Below are 21,413 nucleotides of genomic sequence, written 5' to 3' on the forward strand. Positions count from 1 at the left end.
ACTGGTGCCAGGCCTAGAAAAAGAAGGTTGGCAGATGAGAAGTATCTCTGTGCCAACTGGTAATGATCTGAGCTCAGGTGAAGGTAAAATGGGTCAGCACCCACAGATGATTCTTTCTGCTCTTTTTCCCTGTTGAAAACAGACATCATACCATTGACTAGAACGCCTGAGTGTCCGTGTGCGCCTCTCCTGGAGAGAGCGTCTGGGTAAGGCTTTGGCTTCCCAGCGTGGAGTAGAGAATAAAATTTGCTGCTAAAGATATTTCAGGTGATAGCAGGCAGGTGGGAAGATACTCTGGAGGTTGGCAAGCCCTCTCTTCTGCTCTGTGCAATTAAGCCTGGCCTAGAAGGAGATACACCTGCCCTGGTCCTTTAAAATAAAGGTTCTCAACCTTCCGTGTGCTTAAGAGTCATTAGTCCCAGGAAGTTTGTTAAAATGCAGATTGCTGGGCCCCACCTAGGATTCTTATTCCATTGGTATGGTTTAGGACTCAACAATCATATATATATATATATATATATATATATATATATATATATATATATATATTTAATTTCTTTATTGATTAAGGTGTTACATATGTGTCCATATTCCCCCATTACCCCCCTCCCCCCCCACTCATGCCCTCACCCCCCTGTTGTCTGTGTCCATTGGTTAGGCTTATATGTATGCATACAAGTCCTTTGGTTGATCTCTCTCCCTTACCCCCACCCTCCCCTACCTTCCCTCTGAGGTTTGACGGTCTGATCAATGTTTCTCTGTCTCTGGATCTGTTTTTGTTCATCAGTTTATGTTGTTCATTATAATCCATAAATGAGTGAGATCATGTGATATTTATCTTTCTCTGCCTGGCTTATTTCACTTAGCATAATGCTCTCCAGTTCCATCCATGCTGTTGCAAATGGTAAGAACTCCTTCTTTTTTACCACAGCGTAGTATTCTATTGTGTATATGTACCACAGTTTTTTAATCCACTCATCTGCTGATGGGCACTTTGGCTGTTTCCAAACCTTAGCTATGGTGAATTGTGCTGCTATGAACATAGGGGTGCATATATCCTTTCTGATTGGTGTTTCTAGTTTCTTTGGATATATTCCTAGAAGTGGGATCACTGGGTCAAATGGGAGTTCCATTTTTAGTTTTTTGAGGAAACTCCTTACTCTTCTCCACAGTGACTGCACCAGTCTGCATTCCCACCAGCAGTGCACGAGGGTTCCTTTTTCTCCGCATCCTCACAAATTTTATATTTTTTAATTTAATTTAATTTTTTGCAGGCACATCATTTTACTTGTACTAAACTTAGTGTGGATTAAGATGCTCTCTTCTTACACTTGGGCACAGATGACTATGTGGAAGCATTTGTTAGTGCTAATTCTTAGTGCACACTCGTTGTGAGTATTGGCTTCCAGGTGATTCCAGTGTGTGGTCAAGGTTGAGAACCACTGGCAGTGTTACCAGAATAGGAATTCTTTGTGGACCCCTCAGGGAAGACCCACTGGCTAAAAGCACACAAGTTGGACAGGAAATGCATCTATTTGCAAATGACATTACTGTAGGTCAGAGGTCAAAATGCCACTCCATGTCAGGGCATATAAATACCCAGGGTTGTATGCAGAACCGAGGTCAGTAGACCATTCCTAACCGATTGGTACCAATCAGCCATGCCAGGTTAGGGAGGGTTATCAGCCAAGTCTCCCTACCACCACCCATCCCCTGACACCCCTAAAATGCTGTAACAACAACAAAACCACAATCAAACCCAATTCTGGAGCACCTCTGGCTTGGAGGAAATCTACCCAATGGAAATGTTCCCCCTTCACGTCTCCAGCAGGCAGCTCTAACTTCAGTTTGCTCCTGATCAAATCCAGTCCCTGGGGTCTTAGAAGAGCCATTATCCTCGGCTGAAAATGCCAGTGTGGGCAGGCACTTCACATCCACTATCTGTCATCTTCACACCAAGCCTGCAAGGTACACATTCCTATCTTCATTTTACAGATGGCAATGTTAGGGAGCCTTCAGATCATACTCTGGAAAATTGTTTGAGAGGGTGGTCTGGGTTTGAAGGCATAGGAGGGGACCTAAGATAGTCTGCTCTCTCCTGTCCCTCAGGCCTAATCCCCTGATCCAAGGCTCCTAGAAGCAAGGCATTCAGTTCTTATTCTCAACAGGCTTTGCTCTTCCTAGTCTCCTCAAGTCTGATCTGGTCTTCTCTCTCCTCCCTCCAGCACAGGGTCCCGACATTTCACCATCATCATGTTCACTTGGACCAGAGTTTCAGCTAGACCAGACCCTTCAGTGTGCAGGGGGAGGAAAGGTGCAGATAAAGACTAGATGGCTATAATATTGTAATAACCATGTATGGTGCCAGGGGGTACTAGACTTATCAGAGAGATCACGTCACATTGTTAATCACTATGTTGTACACCTGAAACTAATATGATATTATACACCAACTGTAACTGAAAATAAATTTAATAAATTTAATTTTTTTTAATTCTTCCCACTGTTAACCTAAAAATAAAGGCCTTTTGAAGTAGGAAATAAAGACTAATTGATTAAGCAGACAAAACCTAAGGGTGGTGCTCACTTATGAAAATGTTCAAGATCTGAGTGGAAAATGCAGATTACACAATGTCAAGTATTAGCTTAATTCTGTGAAATCTATGCATGTTACACATACGTAGTAAAAAATGGGAAGGCTTCAATTAAATGTTAATGATGAGGGAGACTGATATCTTAAGTATTATTTCCAAATTTTGATACAATGACCATCTCTTACATGTAGCCACCATTGCAGTATCATACAAAATATCTCCAGTGCCCTAAAAATCCCGTTTCACCTGTTCATCCTTCTCTCCCTCCTCCCGACCTGACAAGCTGTCCTTTCATCCTCTGAACGGCTCCATCCACACCGAAAAGCTTTGTAGCATATGGGTTCTAAATCCTTACAGAACTAGAGAACATTCCTCCCAGATACCCCTCAACCCACAGGGTTTTACACACCTGCGCAAAGCTTAATTGTGCACCACTATTTGTATTACCCAACAGAAGGCGCCGCTTCCAGACATCTGCATTCAGGTATATGGGAAATCACAGTTTTCTCTGGGTACAATGATTGTGTATAATCTTTCCATTTTGTTAACAAAAACCCAGTCAAACAGTTTTCTCAGAACAAAGGAAAGGCTTGCCTGAAAAGTGAATTCAAATATTCTTCTCTCTCAGGGCAGAACCATGTTGTTGGGAAGAAAATAAAACATGGCCCGATCCTCCAGCCCTGTCAACATGCTTCTGTATATATGTATGTAAAACAGATATAAAAGGCATACACAAAGGTCATGCTATCAAGAATACTGTAGAAAAGTTTTCACTGTAAAGTAAAAGTCTCCTTTTTATAAAGTAGGGGCCCTCTTCCCCACTCCGAGCCACCAGTCCTCACAATTCAGATATAAGGACTGGTAGGGCCTGAAATCCCCTTGTCTGTGTGCCAAGCTGTGTGCCCTGCCACTGGGCAGTGTCCACCCAGAAAAAAGGGGTACCCTTTTCTAATTTGTGTAAAAACACTCTATGGACTCTGAAAACAACCTTTTAATGACCTCTTGTGTATCTTTCTAAAAAATTATGTACATACCAGCACATATGCATGTATATGGCCTTTTCCCCCCATAAAAATGACACATACTGCACACTATTCTGAACTGCCCTTCCTTCTTTTTTTTTTTCTCCTCCTTTTCCATTTTTGTTTAACTTAATATTTCTTGGGGATTTTTATATACTAGCAATACAGATGTTCGCTTTTTAAAAAAAAAAAGGTTTGTGGTATTCTGTCATATAGCTTTATCAAAGTTTATTTAAGTAGTTCCCTTTTAGTGACTGATGGGTATTTAGGTTGTTTCCAGGTTTATTAGGGGGAAGGCAGAAAGGATGAGGGTTATTATAGATAATGCTTATATGTGTATAATGTGGATATCTATATATAGTATAGTTTTATGACCATGTTCATAAGGCAATTCCTAACAATGGAATTTCTGGGTCAAAAGGCATGGACATTTTAAGTTTTGACAGATATTGACTGTAACAGTTTACATTCCCAAGAATATCTGTATTCTCATACCCTCATTAACTATGGGTATTATCACACTAGTTAAGTTTGGCCAGTCTGATAAGCAGAGCATATCTCACTGTTGTTTGATTTAGATTTCTTTAAATACAAATGATATTTTTTCATTGGGCCCAGCCAGTGTTGTTCTGTTGGTTGAGCATCGTCCCATGCACCAGGAGGTCACCAGTTCAATTTCCGGTCAGGGCACTTGCCGGGGTCTCATTGCAAGCTTTATCCCCAGTGCGGGGGGCGGGGGGGGGGGGGCGTGGTATGGGGCGGGGAGGGTGCAGGAGGCAGCAAGTTGATGTTTCTATCTCTCTCTCCCTTTCCCTTACTCTCTCTGAAATAAATAAAAACATACTTAAAAATACATCTATATCTTTTCATTGGTCTGTTGGCTACTTATGTTTTTCTGTTAGCGATATGTTCACATCCTTTGCTCATTTTTCTATTGAATCATTAATCATTTTTTACTTTGTAAGATTTCTTTGTAAATCAAAAATTGTAGTCATTATTGCAATCATTACCATTATTGTTATGTGTTACAGATATTTCTTCCGCATGTCATTTATCTTTTGATTTTTGTGCATATTACTTTTGTTCTACAGAAGTTTCAAATACCTGTGCAACCAGATTCACTAATCATTTTCTTTATGGATTTTCTATATGTGCAACTTTTAAATGACATGTAAAATTACTAGGTAGAATTTTTCCAAATTCTACCTAGTAAAGTTAACGAAAAAAATGTTGGACCTGATTTCAGCCTATCCTGTGTGCTTCAAGGTAGCCCCATTCTTGCAATATAGGTGCTGAGAGGACAGTAAGTGATGAACAACGAGCTTATGATGGGATCAGAGGGCTTGGACCTCACGTGTCTCCTCAGAACAGACAGCTCTGGGAATCAGAATTCCCTTTCACAGACGCCTGATGGGGCCATGGCCCAATGACCACATTCCTTATAGAACCATAGAATCAGTCACCCTTTCCCTCTACTCAAGTAGCAGATGGTCAACTCAATTAAATATGATTAATTAAACTTAAAGAAATGCAATATAATTCATGCTATATGGGATTTTATGGTAGGGTTCTATCTCTCTCTGTCTCTCTTTTCAAGAAGGATAGAAGATTTTTTTAAAAAATCAACATAGTTATTAATATTTATGTTTAACTTTTGTCTCTTACAGGCAGCTTCAAAAGATGGTCCATGATATTAAGAACAATGATGGTGGAATAATGAACAAAATCAAAAAGTAAGTTAGACTCCAGAGCACTATATGAGTACTTATATGAACAACATGTTATGCCAGCCTGCAATCGGGGAGAAAAACAAAGTTCTCTGTTACCGGGTGAGGAGTTGCAACCTCTTTAGCATGTAACCCTTTCTTACTCGTGGCTGGAGTCCACGGCGCTCAGAGCCACATTCAGGAACCGTGCTGAGCGAACGGGGTGGTTCTCAGGGCACTTCACTTTCCCTCTCCTGCTCAAAAGGTGAGCGATGCCATCTGAGGTGCTGAGCAAATGTCAAAATGACATTTACCAGAGTAGGAAAATCAACTTCCAAAACCATTTAGCTAAGGGTCTTGAGGACATGATTGGAAGAATCCTTTGGGACGCCATACCTGTCTTCCGTATTGTGATTTCTGCTTTTTCAGGTATTGCCCAAAATGGTGTTTTCAGTTGGCACTTGTAGAGGGAAAGCTAGAATTCTAAATCTTCCTGCACACCCCAAACTCTTAAGCTTTTGTTAAGAGAAGAAAAATTGTACATGATATTGTACATACCCGCATTTGACACTCAAAATCTAAATCAAGCGAAAAGGAGAACTGTTATTTGTTAAGTTTTTAAGTTTTGGTTTTTTTAAGAAAGTAATACAGATTCACCAGCGTGGGAAATATCAAAGAGTGCAGAGTTGTATAAAGTCAAAAGCTTCTACTTCTTCATATCCCCACTTTAACCTACTCCCCAAAATGGACATTGTCATGTGTGAGTTTGGTATGTAAATCTATATATATATAAGCTTACACAGACATATACATACAATAACATGGATACAATGCATGCCTATACACACAAAACATTTTTATCATGAATGGCATCATATTTATAAACCATTCTACCAACTTGCTTTGTTTGGTGATTTTACTTAATGGTATATCATGCACATCTTTCTTTGTTGGTATGTGAAAATAAACCATATTCCCTTTTAAAAAGCTGATTAATAGTCTACTAGAAATATATTATTGTTAATTTCACCAAGCATATATTGTTGGACATTTTTTGAAGGGCGGGGGGAGGGGAGAAAGGTTGGGAATTTAAACAAGAACTTTTTTTAAAAAATATTTTATTGATATTTTACAGAGAGGAAGAGAGAGGGATAGAGAGTCAGAAACATCGATGAGAGAGAAACATCGATCAGCTGCCTCCTGTACACTCCCTACTGGGTATGTGCCCGCAACCAAGGTACATGCCCTTGACCAGAATCGAACCTGGGACCCTTCAGTCCGCAGGCCGACGCTCGCCACTGAGCCAAACCGGTTAGGGCCAGAACATTTTTAGAAGGCAATTTGATAATATCTATTTAGATAAGATCGAAATTTTGTGGGCACTTCTTTCAGTTTAACTGACACAAATAATATTTTAACAAATATCCTTTGCCGACTTTGAGTATACCAGAAAGCTAAATTCTTGAAATGAAATTTCTGGGTTGAAGGATTTGTGCCCTTGAAGTCTTTATTGATGTTAGCAATTTGCTTTCCCAGTACCACCCATGGTGTATGAAAGCACATTGCCTTCAGAGCACAGTATCTTCATTCTTTCTGGTCTTTGCAAAACTTAAAATAAATCACTTTTGTGGTGTTTTCACACTATAAAATGTAAATGAGTCTCAATATGTATAAGTGATCATCATAAAATAGTTAAAATGGTCTTCTGCTTGTGGGGCAATAGTCATCATGGAGGAGGAGAATTCGTTTTCTGGTCTACCCTGTGACTGGGAGAGGAGAGGTGTGTTGATTGTTTTCATTTATTTCAGAATTTCATTGAAATGAGAGAGCCCTACTATCATTGTTTTAATCACTAGCAATTCTAGATTATCTCACAGCCACCAGTTTTACAAGGCAGCAGTTTTCTCAATAGTATGAAGCCTCTATATAAAATGGCCATTCTATGGTCAATCATACTTACAGCAGCCATAGGGCTCAAATTTTTCCAGGCAGTTTCCATTGCAGTATACGCATTGCACTTCTTGTTTTCCAAAAAATGCACTTTCACTTGACAAGCCGAGGTTTCTTCTCAGCTTGGAAAATAGGGCTGCCATAGTCATGACCCCCGGTGAAGTCAATGGCCCTTTGGTTTGAAGTGACTTGTCGTTCTTAGCTCTCACTCATTGCCAGGCAACAGGTGCCCCCATGAAAGGAGGAAGCACAGTTGAACACACTGGTTTCCTAACCCAAGACTGTGACAGAGTCGTCACTGGTCACGGCCAACTGAGAAAATAAGGATCTTGAAATGCTGGGGGTTGGCGTGTAGCTGCTGGCTGCTAAGTGGGGCCCAAGCCACACCTTTTATTCCTGGCCTGTGTTCAGTGACCCAGTCCTTTCTTGAGTCTGTACTTTATTCTGAGATGATGACCTTCATATGTTTGGGGGCGGGGGGGGGGGATTAAAATAACCTTTCTTTTCTTTTAGGAAATGATTACAAAAGTGGGAAATAGTTGGTTTGTGCTTTTTGAAATTCTACTGGTCCATGAAGAGACCTGGCCCAGACCCAGTTTTGCCTTGTTTTTCTTCCCTACAACACCTTTGGCAATCTCTCTCTCTCTCTCTCTGGACCTCATCACGGGTCTAACGATCGTATCTTCCCCAGCACACCCTGCTAGCAGGTTTGCTCTGAGAATCGAATGAAATAATAGATGTGAGAATCTTTGGGAAAACAAAAAGCAGGATTTCTACACAAATATAAATATTGTTATTTTTGCATCATTACAATTCTGGTTTATAAGTCTTGTTTTTTGTAATCAAACATGAATTTCTGAACTGCTATTTTTTTTTCTCCAAGAAAGGAAATATGCTTTGTATGTGATGATTACCTTATACTGTATGCTGCTTCTAAAGATTGTGATATTTTAGTAAACAAAGTCTACTGGATATAGGTTTCACTTATATATTTAAATTTTTAATTAAGTAAATCATTCTCAAATAAAATTGGTAACCATTATTAAAAATAATAATTTACCATAAGCCTTAACCATTTCAAATACCTGTAATGGAAGGGAAGGTGTTGACAATACTCATAAAAAGCCTAAAAATTGGGATGCATTTTTAAAATGTAATTTTAACTTTCTTCTTTTAATGAGTGGGGAAGGATTGTGAATATTCAGAACATTTCATATGTGTATAAAGATATTACAGAAGTTTTGAAAGTACTTGAAGCACTTCAACTTCTAACTAAGCGAAATATCACAATCCCCAGCCTAGAGATACTCACTGCTCACTTGTCAGTTTTTCAATAGCGCAAAAACAATTTCAGTCCAACCTATAATTAAAGTGCTCATTATAACTAATTTTTCCTATTAAAGTGTTTATTAATTATTTATTAAAGTAGAGTACGTCTTCCCTTACATTCCTATCAACCAATCGACATTCATCACTTATCTTCCTTGAACCTCTGGCCTCGGTGCTTCTACTCTGACCTCTCAAAGCCCTTTCTCTGCTTGGCTTCACCTTTGCCAAGTCACAGCCACATTGTGCACTGGGGACAAGGGGAGAGCTGGGAAACCTCTGATTAATGGCCTGGCTACATTTTCAATATATTTAGTCTTTCGATGCAATGGGTCCAAAAAAAGCCATTATTCTATTCGTTATCTATCTATTATCTCTATATCTGCTTATATTATGGGCCTTGGTAACAGATGTCCTACCCACTGACCTTTTGTCTAATGGTTGTTTCCCACAGGCTGAAAGTCAAAGCACCTCCAAGTGTTCCTCGAAGGGACTATGCCTCTGGTAAGAGCATTTCTAAAATACTTGGATTCTTGACTAATTTAAGGTGTATATTTACTTCTTGAAAAGAGAACTATGTTCTACTCACATGGAAACAAAAGGTGCCCATTTTTTAAAAAAAAATTTTATTGATTTCAGAGAGGAAGGGAGAAGGAGAGGTTGAAACATCAATGATGAGAGAGAATCTTTGATTGGCTGCCTCCTGCACGCCCCCTACTGGGGATCGAGCCCACAACCTGGCCATGTGCCCTTGACCAGAACTGAACCCGGGACTCTTCAGTCCACAGGCCAAGGCTCTAACCACTGAGCAAAACCAGATAGGGCAAAAGGTGCCCATCTTAATTTTAAGAATGACCAAATCCTATCCATCCATCCGACCAACCATCCATCCATTCAGTCATCTATTTATCAAACTTTTATTAAGCATCTTCCATGTGTCAGGCACATACAAGGTCTCAGGTAGAAACACAGTACTAAATAAGATAGCAGCACACTCACAGACTTCATTGTCTAGAAGGGAAGACAGATGGTGTTAAAAGCAATTACATTTCAGTGTGATCGGGAAGCACAAAGTTCTACAGCAGTATCTGATCTAATCTGATGTGGAAGATGTGGGGGAAGCGGGGAAAGGAAGGCTTCCTGGATAAAGAACTTAAAATGGATATTTGAAGGGCGTGGGGATAAATTATTGGGGGCACACGGTTACTCAATCCTTTCCCATTCTAAGTAGGATCAACTTTGTCAGGGGAGAATAGTTACTCTTGAGGTTGGTAGTTTTTATGGCAGTTGTGAGCAAAGTAAATTATCCAGCATACTTCCCTTTTCTAGAACAGATGCCTTAGGAGGATAGGTCTAAAATATATTTCTAATGGCTTAAATGTAAAGATTTCTTAGATATGGACAGATCTATATAGCCCTCAGTAAAACAACAACAACAAAAAACAACCCTTATTCTTCTCTCCAAATTCTAAAAATGAAAAGAAAACAAAGCAGGCTATACCTGTTAAGTACCCAAAGCTTAGATGGGAAAATATGAAATCATGGAGTTTAATAGGAGCCCCAGAGGTCATACAGTCTAACATCCAATCCAATGCTTAGACCTACCCCACCACCATGTACCACAAACGAGGCCCACTTTCTGCTGGGACATCTCCTGGGATGACCTCCCAAACCTGTCTGGTCCAGTCAAGGGCAGGCAGCCCTGGAGGGATATAGATGTGACCCATTTCCTTGTGGCTTCCATAGTCTGTCCTGATGGCCATACGGACCCCTCCTTCTCTTGTATTTTTTTACTTGGGCAAAAGCCAGGTAACAGTCATCATTTATTCATCCTTGGCCCTAACCCATACACACTAGAGATCATCATTGATTCCTCCTCTTCCTTCCCCCTTACAAAAAAAATTAATCTCTAAATCCTATTAATTCTAGCTTTTAAGTGTCTCTCAAATATGTTTGTCCCTCTCTATTCACATAGCTACAGTTCAGAGCCCTGTCATAAGCCTGCGTGTCCCAGTACAGAGCCTCTAAATAGTCTTGTTAATTCCTAATCCCATGTGGTCCTCTCACCTCCACCAGAGAGTTGTTCTGAAATACCTTTGCATTATATTCTCATGGCTTTACATCAGCAGCAGGAGGAATTGCCAACCACTGAGCCTGCGTACAAGGTCCTTCAGTGCCTAGCCACAGGCTGTGTAACCCTGGACAACACACTCTCCTCTCCTTTCTATATCACACAGGACTGAACTAGAAGCTCTGCCACGTTCCCGCCAACCCTAATACTCTACACGCACAGAAATGCAGGTCTCTGGAGCCCCGGGCCCAGGGATGAAGCAAGCTTCTCCTAAACTCCCCTGGCTTTAGGAACTTGCATCTTCCAGTTTGTACTTAATCTCTCTGGGTCTCAGCTGGGTCTTCTAAGCCTTTGCTGCTTAAAGTGCGATCCCTAGCGTGCAGCATCAGCATTACCTGGGAGCTGGTTAGAAATGTAGACTCTCTGCCCCACCCCAAGAACTAAGGGATCAGAATTTTGTATTTTAACTAGAGCTCCAGGGTATCTGAATGTACGTATATTAAATTTGAGAAATCCTGCTATAATCTACCAACTCTCCTTAACTGCTGCTCCTGAACTGTCAAATCCATTGAAGTTCCTGGATCTCACAAATTCATCCTATTGCTGAGATCCCCTCACCAGGCCTTGCCTACTCTCCTCTGCTCTGACACCCAGTCCCCAGAAAAGGTCCTTTTGGTAAAACCACCATCACCACCTGCAGTGAGTACCTCCCTTGCCATTTCCCTCTGCCCCCTTCCCCCTGCCCCAACTCATGTTCTAGAAACATTTCCAGCTGCTTCCTCTGAGCCTTGGGGACCCTGAACAGTTGCAAGCCTGGGGCCTTGGAAACCATCCCTGACAGCTCCTCCTGAACATAAGGAGTCTGCAAGGTCCCTGAAGGTGCCAGTGCTTGGAGACTTTAGCCCATCAGACCTCCAGAGCCCCAGAGCCCAGTCAGGCACTCTCTGGAGCATTTGGGTCGACCAAAGACTCCTGAAACAGCCCCACCTCTCTCCCCCATATGTGGGAATTCTGTCCTTTTTCGAGTCCCAGAAGCAAATGGCTTCCCCACCCTCTACCTAGGAAAATGTGTTGACCTTGGTGATGGTGACCTTCAGGAAGCAGAGGATGGAAAGGGCCAGCAGCCACAGCGGTCAGCGGAAGAATCACCACAGCCCTTCCTCTCCTTACAGGGGCGAGGAACCTTTTTTCTGCCAAGGGCCATTTGGATATTTATGACATATTCATGGGCCACACAAAATTATCATTAAAAATTAGCCTGCTATATTTGGTCAAACTTGATTTGCCAGGTGAAGAAAATGCACCTCAGGAATGTTAAGTAACATGCCCAAGATTACTGCAGCCACTACAGGAAACCCACCCCAGTTCCCATTCCGCTGTTCCTCCCTTTGACCCAAGCTGAGATGGTTACACTTTTCTGGGGAATTTCTTACTATTTTGAACTCCCAGAGCCTCTGACATTAACACCAGAACCCGCTTTCCAGTTCCTGTGCTTTCATAGTTGAACAACCTCTAGTGTCTGTCTGGCTCAGGAGCAGGCAGTGGGGAGGGAGGCGGATGTAGAGAGAACCAGTCGTGGTGACCTCAGAGCCTGCTGAGGTCATTGCAGAAGCTCCCCTGGTCCCTGCACAAGCCCTGAGAGGTCAGAACTGAATAAGGCCTCTCTCCTTGTATGCTTGGGCTCTGCTAGCCAGAGGCTGCTGTGCTGTCCCTAGGAGGCCCATCCTCTGCTCCCACCACTGATGTCATGCAGGGAAGAGATCAGAGAAGTGCTGGGGTGGGGCAGAGGAAGTTACCTGCACAGGGATTTCTGGGTAAATGTCCACCACAGAAGGATGGGATATGCATAACAACCCTTTGTCCACAAAGGAAGTGAAATATAGCACTGCTTTTGCTTCCATGTCCTCAGTGAAGCCAGCAAGCGCTTGGTTTTCTGTCTCCTCATTTACACTCTAACTGGTGCTACCAACAAAGTTCACATGAGGAGAGCTGATTCCACATCAGTCCTGCCTCATGGAACTAAGAATAAAGGAATGAAACTTGGACTCAAAGGTATTTTATAGCCTAGAAGATCACCCAATCCAAGCTTTTCATGTTAGGGATAACTGGAAACCACAGAGGCAAAGTGACAGCCAAGGTCACACAGCCAGGTGATGGCTAAGCCACGACTATGTCCCCCTCTATGCACACTCAGCACCCTGTTAATAGGGCCCTAGGTAGGGATGAATAAACATACCAAAAAAGGGAATTTCTAAGATGCATTTAAATTCAAGTCACCTCTCCTAGCCAGGCTGGATCTGGCCTTGACCTCAGTTCCCACACTAAGTCATATTCCTTTATCTTTTCAGGGTGTACCTAGTGGGACTGTCCACTCACAGCCTCCCCTGCCTTTACAGTTCTGTTTTATATTCCTTCCCTGAATCTGTCCCCACCACCAAAGCTGGTCCACCTGCCTTCCTTCTTCCCTTCCTGCATCCCACTGCGGTCTTCCCATTGGTCCCTGCATCCCACCACCAGCTCTGTAGGAGGAGAAATGGGAGGATCCGTGGTCCAGGGCACAGCCAGAGTGGAATCAGAGCCACAGCTGAGGCTGTGTGTCAGACACCAACTGTGGCGTGCACCCCTAAAGTCCATGGCCAGGATGCCACCAGCACAGCCCCACAGTCTCTGGTGCTCCTGAGGACCCAGAACCGAAAGGCTGACTTCATCCCCTTGCCTTCACCCCTTCAATCAAGATCACTCCACAGAGCCCTTTGCTGTCCTTCCAGAGGTGGTGACCCCAGAGCCTGCTGAGGTCATTGCAGAAGCTCCCCTGGTCCCTCCCCTCCCAAGACCCCCAACCTATTTCAGCCTTCATCTCTTCATGGCTGAGTTACTCAAACACCATACTCATTAGCTTCCCCATCTCCAGCTTGTAACTAGGACCACAGTGTACACTGTGGCTGGCACAACCCCTTGGCTGGCAGTGAATCTAGCTTTGTTTTCCCTCCTGGCATATTCTCCTGTGACTCTCCAGTGCAGCCCATTCATTCTGTGCACATCTGTCCCTTATGGATGCCCCTTCCATCCCTCAGCTAAGTCCTGCTTCTGGGACTGACACACAAGCTTGTTTCAGGGGATGAGAGGGAGATGCCCTCCTTCATCTTCATTCTCTTGCTCAAGTCCCACTGGTCCTTCAGGGCACAGTTCAATTCCGTCTTTGACAGAAAGCTTCATGCCCTCACTGACCACACCCTTCTCGATCTTTCCGAGCACCTGGCCATGACCCCAAGTGCTGAAACACCAGGAAATTTTACACCACCTGGACTGTCTGATACACAATTGTTCTCCTCAACTCTAGGTCTTTTATTACTGTTGTACAGGGTGGCTCAGTGAGAAGACCTGGAACTTTGGGGTCCTTTTGACTTGGGGTGGAATCCTGGCTTTGTCCCTTAAGCACTGCGTGAACCAAGAAAAGTTTTGTAACTTCCCCAGGCCTCAGATCCCTATATAAGATTACCTATCTTCCAGGTTATTGTGAGAATTAGGGAGAAAGTCAATCGATAGTAATAACTATCATTCACTGGGCCCTAACTCTGTGTCAGGCACGCCTCTAAGTACTTTCCATGTGTCCTTTCACTTTCATTCTCTCAAAACCTTATGATATAAGTACTGCTAATCATGTCCATTTTAGTGATGAGAAAACTGAGGCCTGGGGGTAAGCAATTCACCTAAGGTCACACAGCTAACAAATCACAGAATCAGGCTTTTAAGCAAGACACTGGACCGTACATGACTTAGCTTGGAGCAGACACTGAGATGGGGGCCACTGTGGCCATTGTAGGGTGTAAGTGCCAGGTGCACGCCTCCAACTGGGGATCAAACCCGCAACCCAGGCATATGCCCCTGACTGGAATTGAACCTGGGACCCTTCAGTTCACAAGCTGATGCTCTATCCACTGAACCAAACCAGCTAAGACCATATCCATTTTTTAAAAAGTATTCTTTTATTGAGAGGAATGGAGATGGAGAGGGAGATAGAAACGTCAATGATGAGAGAGTCATTGATCGGCTGCCTCCTGCACACCCCACACTGGGGATCAAGACCGCAACCCAGGCATGTGCCCTGACCAGGAATCAAACTGTGACCTCCTGGTTCATAGGTCAATGCTCAACCACTGAGCCATGCCGGCTGGGCTGTCATCTCCATTTTCATGCCCCTGCAGAGTCTAGGATGGTGCCTGCACCCTGGAGCTCAAAGACAGTGAGCAGCATGGCATGGGGCTTCAGAGCTCGCACTTGGAAGTCAGCCCGTAGGGCTCCACTATTCACTATCTGACCTTGGGCAAATGGCCTATTTTCTTGAGGCCGCAGCTTCCTCAATAGGGTTTTAGGAGCGCTAAATGAGTGCAAATCCCTAATAATGCCTGGCATGTGGTAAAGCGCTGGACACAAATTTTCTTCAGAGAGAATCTTAGAAGTTATTCTCTCTTTTTATAAATCTGGAAGTTCTTGCCCACTCTCCAACTGGTTAGGAGCAGAGCCTGGATGAGAATTTAGGTCTGAATCCAGGTCCAGTGCTCTTCCTACTGCACCATCCACACACTGATTCAAAGAAATCCTTGGGAGCAACACAGTATGGACTGCAGGTTCCTACTGGGTTACTCTAAGGTCCCCAAAATGTCCCTTGACAAAGACAGACATGGGTCAGATGCACCATTTCTCTGCTCCCAGTGAGACATCTCTGAATGCTGTGAGAACTGACTTTAAAAAAAAAAAGGATTTGAAAGTGGTGAATATTAGATGACTGTAATAACCATTCAGGGTCAAGTAAAGGGGACCAGGAAGCCCCAGGGCAGGGAAGGCAGGTGCAGGTGCTGTGGACGGGGTAGAGCTGCCAGCTAAGATTTACGTTTCTGCATTCTGCCTCCTCCGTGTCGTTTCAGAGAGCCCTGCCGACGAAGAGGAGCAATGGTCAGATGACTTTGTAAGTATTGCTCCTGGGACGAGGAGGGTACTGTTTCCACCAGGGCTTTTCTAAGGGTTTATTTCTGAATCACACACTGGTGGTCAGCTGCACATCACCGAGAGGAGATGGCTGGGCCACCTGCAGACGAGGCAGCAATAACCTCATACAGGCTGCTTTGAGCTTCACCGTGCCAGGCTAAGAGCTTTATGTGCATTGCCTCACCTAAGCCCCACCACAGCCCTCTGTAAGCATTCTTATCCCCATTTGCTGCTAATATTCAGAGTACTCACCAGCATGGCCAAAACAGATGGTAAACTGTTTACATATTTCCATGTCAGTTAGCAAATGCCTCGGTCCTGAATTCCCCAGTGCCCATCACTTCCTGGCCCCTGCCCAGAAGCTCTAACAAACCAACAACCAAAGAGTAAATGCCTGGCACATCAGGGGCATTGGGACACTCTTTAGGGCCATTGTTAAACATTTTGAATGTTAGCCCCACCAGTTTTACAGCTGAAGAAACGAAGGCATGAAGAATTTAACTTGCAGTTCCAAAATTCTCACTCAGACACTCAGATCTCAGACACAGGCTCCAAGGTGCTTGCTGTGACCATGCAGGCTAGCAGAGCATCGGAGGCCAGAGTGAGAGAGGGGGCCCTGGCCATGATGACATTGAGGGGGTGGCATGTCCAAATTAACTTTAAACCTCTTCGAGGTGTCTTTACAACCCACAAAACCCCAGCAGCCACTTCGCTCTTAGGCTGAGTCTTATAGGGACAAGACATCCTAAAAACTTTTCTTCCCAATAATTATTTCTCATATATCAAATTCATGCCTGTGAATCCAACCTGTGAACTTTAGATCCGGAACGGATCCAAGAGGGTCTCTACACGACAACATACCATATAAGGGAACTAAGGCCAAAAGAATGAAAATGACTTGCCCACTGTGTTCAGTTACTCAGCGGCCAGAATGAGAAGGGGGACTCCTGTCCAGAGTCCAGAATTGACCCTGGGCTCATGCTGTGTAAACCACCTGGAGTGTACTCCGAGTATAAGGAGCCAGAAGTTCCTCCCTTTTCGACTGCAGAGAAAAGATTTTTTTAAAAGAGGGGACAAATGGCCTCTCTACATACAGGTCACTTGGGCATGGAATTATTTCCCGGAGCCCAGCTGTCACTGATCCCTCAGAAGCACTGCAACTGCGCCCCCTGCTGGCTACGCGCACTGAGACACATCCTAGTAAAGTTAAGAAGCTGGTCCTCATGCTGAGGGAAACCAAGGAAATTCAGCTTGCTGGCTGGGTAAAAAAAAGCACACAGTGGGGAATTAGGAAGCACAAAATAAAATCAGCCTGAAGATGAGGAAAAGACGTATCTCAAAGTCGAACAACCAGAATCAAGGCACCAACTGTAATAAGGATTGAGAAACATTCACTCAATTATTTTGACCTTAACGGACGAAATCCAGACTTGTACCACCGCTAGGGTCTGTGAAATCTGGCCCGGTGGACCTGTCCCGCCTTCCCCACCCCGAGTGCACCCCCTCCCAAGGCCTCATCGCAGCCCAGGCGCACAGCCTGCCCTCCGTTCCTACAGCATGCCAAGGCCCTGCCTGCCTCAGCGACTTCAGACTCGTGGTCCTTGGGCAGGAAAAAGAAGGCAAAAGAGGAGAAACGAAGAGCAGTCTTCCATTCTTCCTTCTCGTCCTCCAGGCTAGGTTTAAATGTCTCCTCAGGCAGGCCTTCCAGGTACCGCATCCAGGGTAGAATCGCGCCCCCTACGCGTCTGTCTCAGGCCCCTGACCATTCCCCTAAGTGCATCTATCGCTAGTGATAGACATTTTATGGGTTTAAAGGTCTACTTGTTATTTATTTTTCACTATTTGTGTGTCATCAGGTTTCCTTGCTAGAATATAATCTCTGTGAGGGAGTGTGCTCAGAGTCAAGCACAATTCCTGGCACATACTAGGCACTCAATAATTAATAACTGATTAAATGAATAAATGCACAACTTGAAATTTTGTCTTATTACACATTCCCTTCTTCAAGTGTCCATCAGATTACCCAACATATTACACTTGTTGAATATTGAATTAATGATTAAATTTCGTTTGCCAGAATTTATAATAATTTGCCAGAATTTATAATATAAGGATTTTTTTTAAACTCTCACAAGTTTGAAGATATTCCTTTTTTTATTCTCTTGATAAAAAGGCATTCAAGTGCTCACTTCGGCGGTACATATACTAAAATTGGAATGATGCAGAGAAGATCAGCATGGCCCCGTGCAAGGATGACACACAAATTCATGAAGCAGTCCATATTTTTAAAAAAAGAAATAAAGAGGCATTTGATGCATTCTGCTGTGTTTGGAGCAGAAGGGGCTCCTTGTGCATCGCCCACAGAATAGATTTTCCAGTGCAGCACTTCTCCTGAGAGCCACTCCTTCCTCAGTCCCTGCAGAGCCCAGGCAGCAGCTCAATCATTCATTCATTCCATAGCTGTGTAGTGGGCACCTGTCCTACTGCAGGGCCTATGCTGGGTCCTGGATATACAGTCTCAGTCCTGTCCTCCTGCCTCCATCTGGTAGGCAGCCCAGTGTCAGAGGAACAGCTGACATGGAGTCCCTCTTCCCCTTCCTTTCTGCCTCCTCTGCCAATGTGATCCTCCCATTCAGGCTGCCCAGCCTGAGGGGCTGCAAGGACCCCAGAGTCCTCCCCAGGATATACAGTGCTCCTCAGCCGCCAGGTAATTAAGTCTCAGAAGTCCCATCCCTGGTCCATAAAAACTGAAACAAAGAGCGATGCCCAAACCTTCTTCTCAGGCACGTGGGTCCAGGTCCCTGCTGATTCTTTCACTTTCCAGATGTTCATTAAAGCAGCTGCACTTGCCCTGATGTCTCCCGGAGAGGCCGCCACAGTAATGACGGGGTCCTTGGCTTGGATGAGCAGGGCTCCAACCACCTCATGCTGGACTAGGCTGGCCATGGGAAGCCAGGCTCTTGCGTGATAAGCCTCCCTCAGCCACTCCTTCACTCCCAGCTCACCTCCTAGACCCCCCGCCTGAGAATAGTCATTGACTTCTCAGAACACAGATTGCAGACTCATATTATTCAACTCCTCTGTGCCTCAGTTTCCTCTAGTATAAAATAGGAGAGTTTTAAAAAACGATCTCATGATTGTGGTGAGGAGTAAATGAGGTATACAGCACATAGAAATGTCAGTTATAAGAATAATATTATTACTATCATTATTCTATTCCTCCTAAGTTCATGTTCAGGTTCAGGAAGAATTACTGAGCCCCCTTCCCCCGCAAATCTGCTATTCCTGGGATCGGGGTGTGGGAAAATCCCCCCTCCAGGAATTTTCTTATCTCACCCCATCTACCTTCTCTCCCACTCTAGGACAAGAATAAACACACCCTCTTTTCAGCCTCCTTTCTCATTTCTTATCCCACTCTTCATCCTATTCCTCTCCTCTCCCCATCTCTCTACAGACTGAGGAGGAAAGCATAGACCTCACTCATGTATTTATCCATTCATTCCAAACATACTGAGCTCCTATCATGTGCCAGCCCTGTTACAGGCCCTGAGGATACAGCAATGAAGGAAACACTACACCTGCATCAGTGTTATACAACTGCAAGTAAATGAAACAGGCCAAAGGGCAGATGCATCACCCACTCATTGGAAAATCATGTGTGGATCATGCATTGTCAGGCAGCAGTGGGGAGAGAGCAATGGACACAGAGGTCAGAGGACCTCTTAATTCCTGAACCAAATATTTCTTCCACACAAATATACGCATGCGTGCTATGCACATAAGCTAGCTCTGAACAAAATGCACGCGAAGCTAGTGGTTCTGTTTGCCTCTGGGGAGAGGAACTGAGTGGCTGGGAAGGAGGCTTTGTTATATTCTTCCAAACTGCTTGAACTCTAGAATAAACATGTCAATGTATTTTTCCATCTTAACTTAAATATAATTTATATTAATAAAAGAATAGAGAGTGGAGTCCGTGTGAAGCCCAGCCCCTCTAGCTTACCAGCTCTGTTATATATATATATATATATATTTTTTTTTTTAAACTTCATCTTCTCAAAGGTATTTATGTTTTCCTGTGTGTCCCCTTCCCCTATCCCAGTGGTCGGCAAACTTATTAGTCAACAGAGCCAAATATCAACAGTACAATGATTGACATTTCTTTTGAGAGCCAAATTTTTTAAACTTAAACTTCTTCTAACGCCACTTCTTCAAAATAGACTCGCCCAAGCCGTGGTATTTTGTGGAAGAGCCACATTCAAGGGGCCAAAGAGCCGCATGTGGCTCACGAGCCGCAGTTTGCCGACCACTGCCCTATCCTTATTAAACTTATTTTTCCCTCAACTGTCAGCCTTCATGACAATAAAACCTACAGTTATTCTATTTTTCTGTCTTCTTAAAATATATTTTCTCTCCCACGGTTCAGCCATCCTGCGGGTTAAATGGTCTACCTGGTCTCCCCGCCCCCGTTCCCCACCCCTGCTTCCACCCCATCTGAGCCAGCCTGTCCAGGCCTGGCTTCCTCATCCCAACAGTGGGGGAGCAGCTTGGCCCTCTAGGTCAGGTCTGTCCTGACGACCAGGCACAGCTGGGCCCTGAGCACGGTGTCTGCACTTGCAGGACAGCGACTATGAAAACCCCGACGAGCACTCCGACTCTGAGATGTACGTGCTGCCCGCTGAGGAGACTGGGGATGACAGTTATGAGCCACCGCCCGTCGAGCAGGAGACGAGGACAGTTCACCCAGCCCTGCCCTTCACCAGGGGCGAGTATGTAGGTGAGGCGGTCCCCTCAGACCCTGGGTGTTCAGCGGGGAGGTGGGGACAGGCCAAGGTTGGCGGAGAACCTCCCATTCCCACCATCTCCAGGTGGGTCATCTGGTCACTCAGGTAATGGAGCCCCAGCTGGCAAACTTGCCCATTTGATGGGGGAAAGTATCCTTCCTAAATCAGGAATATTGGAAACAGACCAAAGATAAATGAAAACACCCTGATGGTTGCTCCCAATTCCCAATAGTCTGAGAAATCAACCCCGAGGTTAGTCCCTACTTCTCTTCGGGCTTCCTGTGCACAAGGTTCCAAATTTCTCTTGAGAGGTCTATACAGAACAGGGGTGGCTACCAAGGATTCCAGTGTCTGCTACTGCCACTCCTTCCACTCCCACCCACACACTGGCTGGCTGTCCCCACTGGGTCTAGAGTCTACCAGGGGTGGGCAAACTTTTTGACTCGAGGGCCACAATGGGTTCTTAAACTGGACCGGAGGGCCAGAACAAAAGCATGGATGGAGTGTTTGTGTAAACTAATATAAATTCAAAGTAAAGGAGCGGAGGGGAGAGCAAGAGAACCGGATAGAACAGCCGGATCCGGCCCGCGGGCCGTAGTTTGCCCAAGGCTGGTCTAGACCGTAGACTTTTAACTGGGGGTGGGGATGAGGAGCTTTAAGCCTGGAATTAGCCTCATAGGTTAAATGGACACAGCTCAGGTCTGGCCTCCAGGCCTGAATGTGGCTTTTTTTAAAATATATATTTTTTATTGATTTCAAGAGAGGAAGGGAGAGGGAGAGAGAGATAGAAACATAAATGATAAGAGAGAATCATTGATAGGCTGCCTCCTGCACACCCCACATTGGGGATCGAGCCTGCAACCCGGGCACATGCCCTGACTGGGAATCGAACCATGACCTCCTGGTTCATGGGTTGTCACTCAAACACTGAGCCACACTGGCTGGGCTCCCACATGGTTTTCTGAGGCAGGAAGAAG

The 21,413-nt window shown here is 44.4% G+C and overlaps 1 protein-coding gene across 1 annotated transcript in view; it reads left to right on the forward strand.

Annotated features, from left to right (window-relative positions):
* The window catches only part of BLNK (B cell linker), a 71,632-nt gene that overhangs the window by 16,082 nt on the left and 34,137 nt on the right, over positions 1-21,413 (forward strand). Inside the window, exons 2-5 of the mRNA XM_080688402.1 lie at positions 5,284-5,349; positions 9,053-9,102; positions 15,595-15,635; positions 20,273-20,429. Of these exons, the coding sequence (XP_080544528.1) occupies positions 5,284-5,349; positions 9,053-9,102; positions 15,595-15,635; positions 20,273-20,429 (314 nt within the window). The remainder of the gene's footprint in view (positions 1-5,283; positions 5,350-9,052; positions 9,103-15,594; positions 15,636-20,272; positions 20,430-21,413) is intronic.

This window comes from Plecotus auritus, assembly GCF_963455305.1.
Source record: "Plecotus auritus genome assembly, chromosome: 9".
Taxonomy (NCBI): domain Eukaryota; kingdom Metazoa; phylum Chordata; class Mammalia; order Chiroptera; family Vespertilionidae; genus Plecotus; species Plecotus auritus.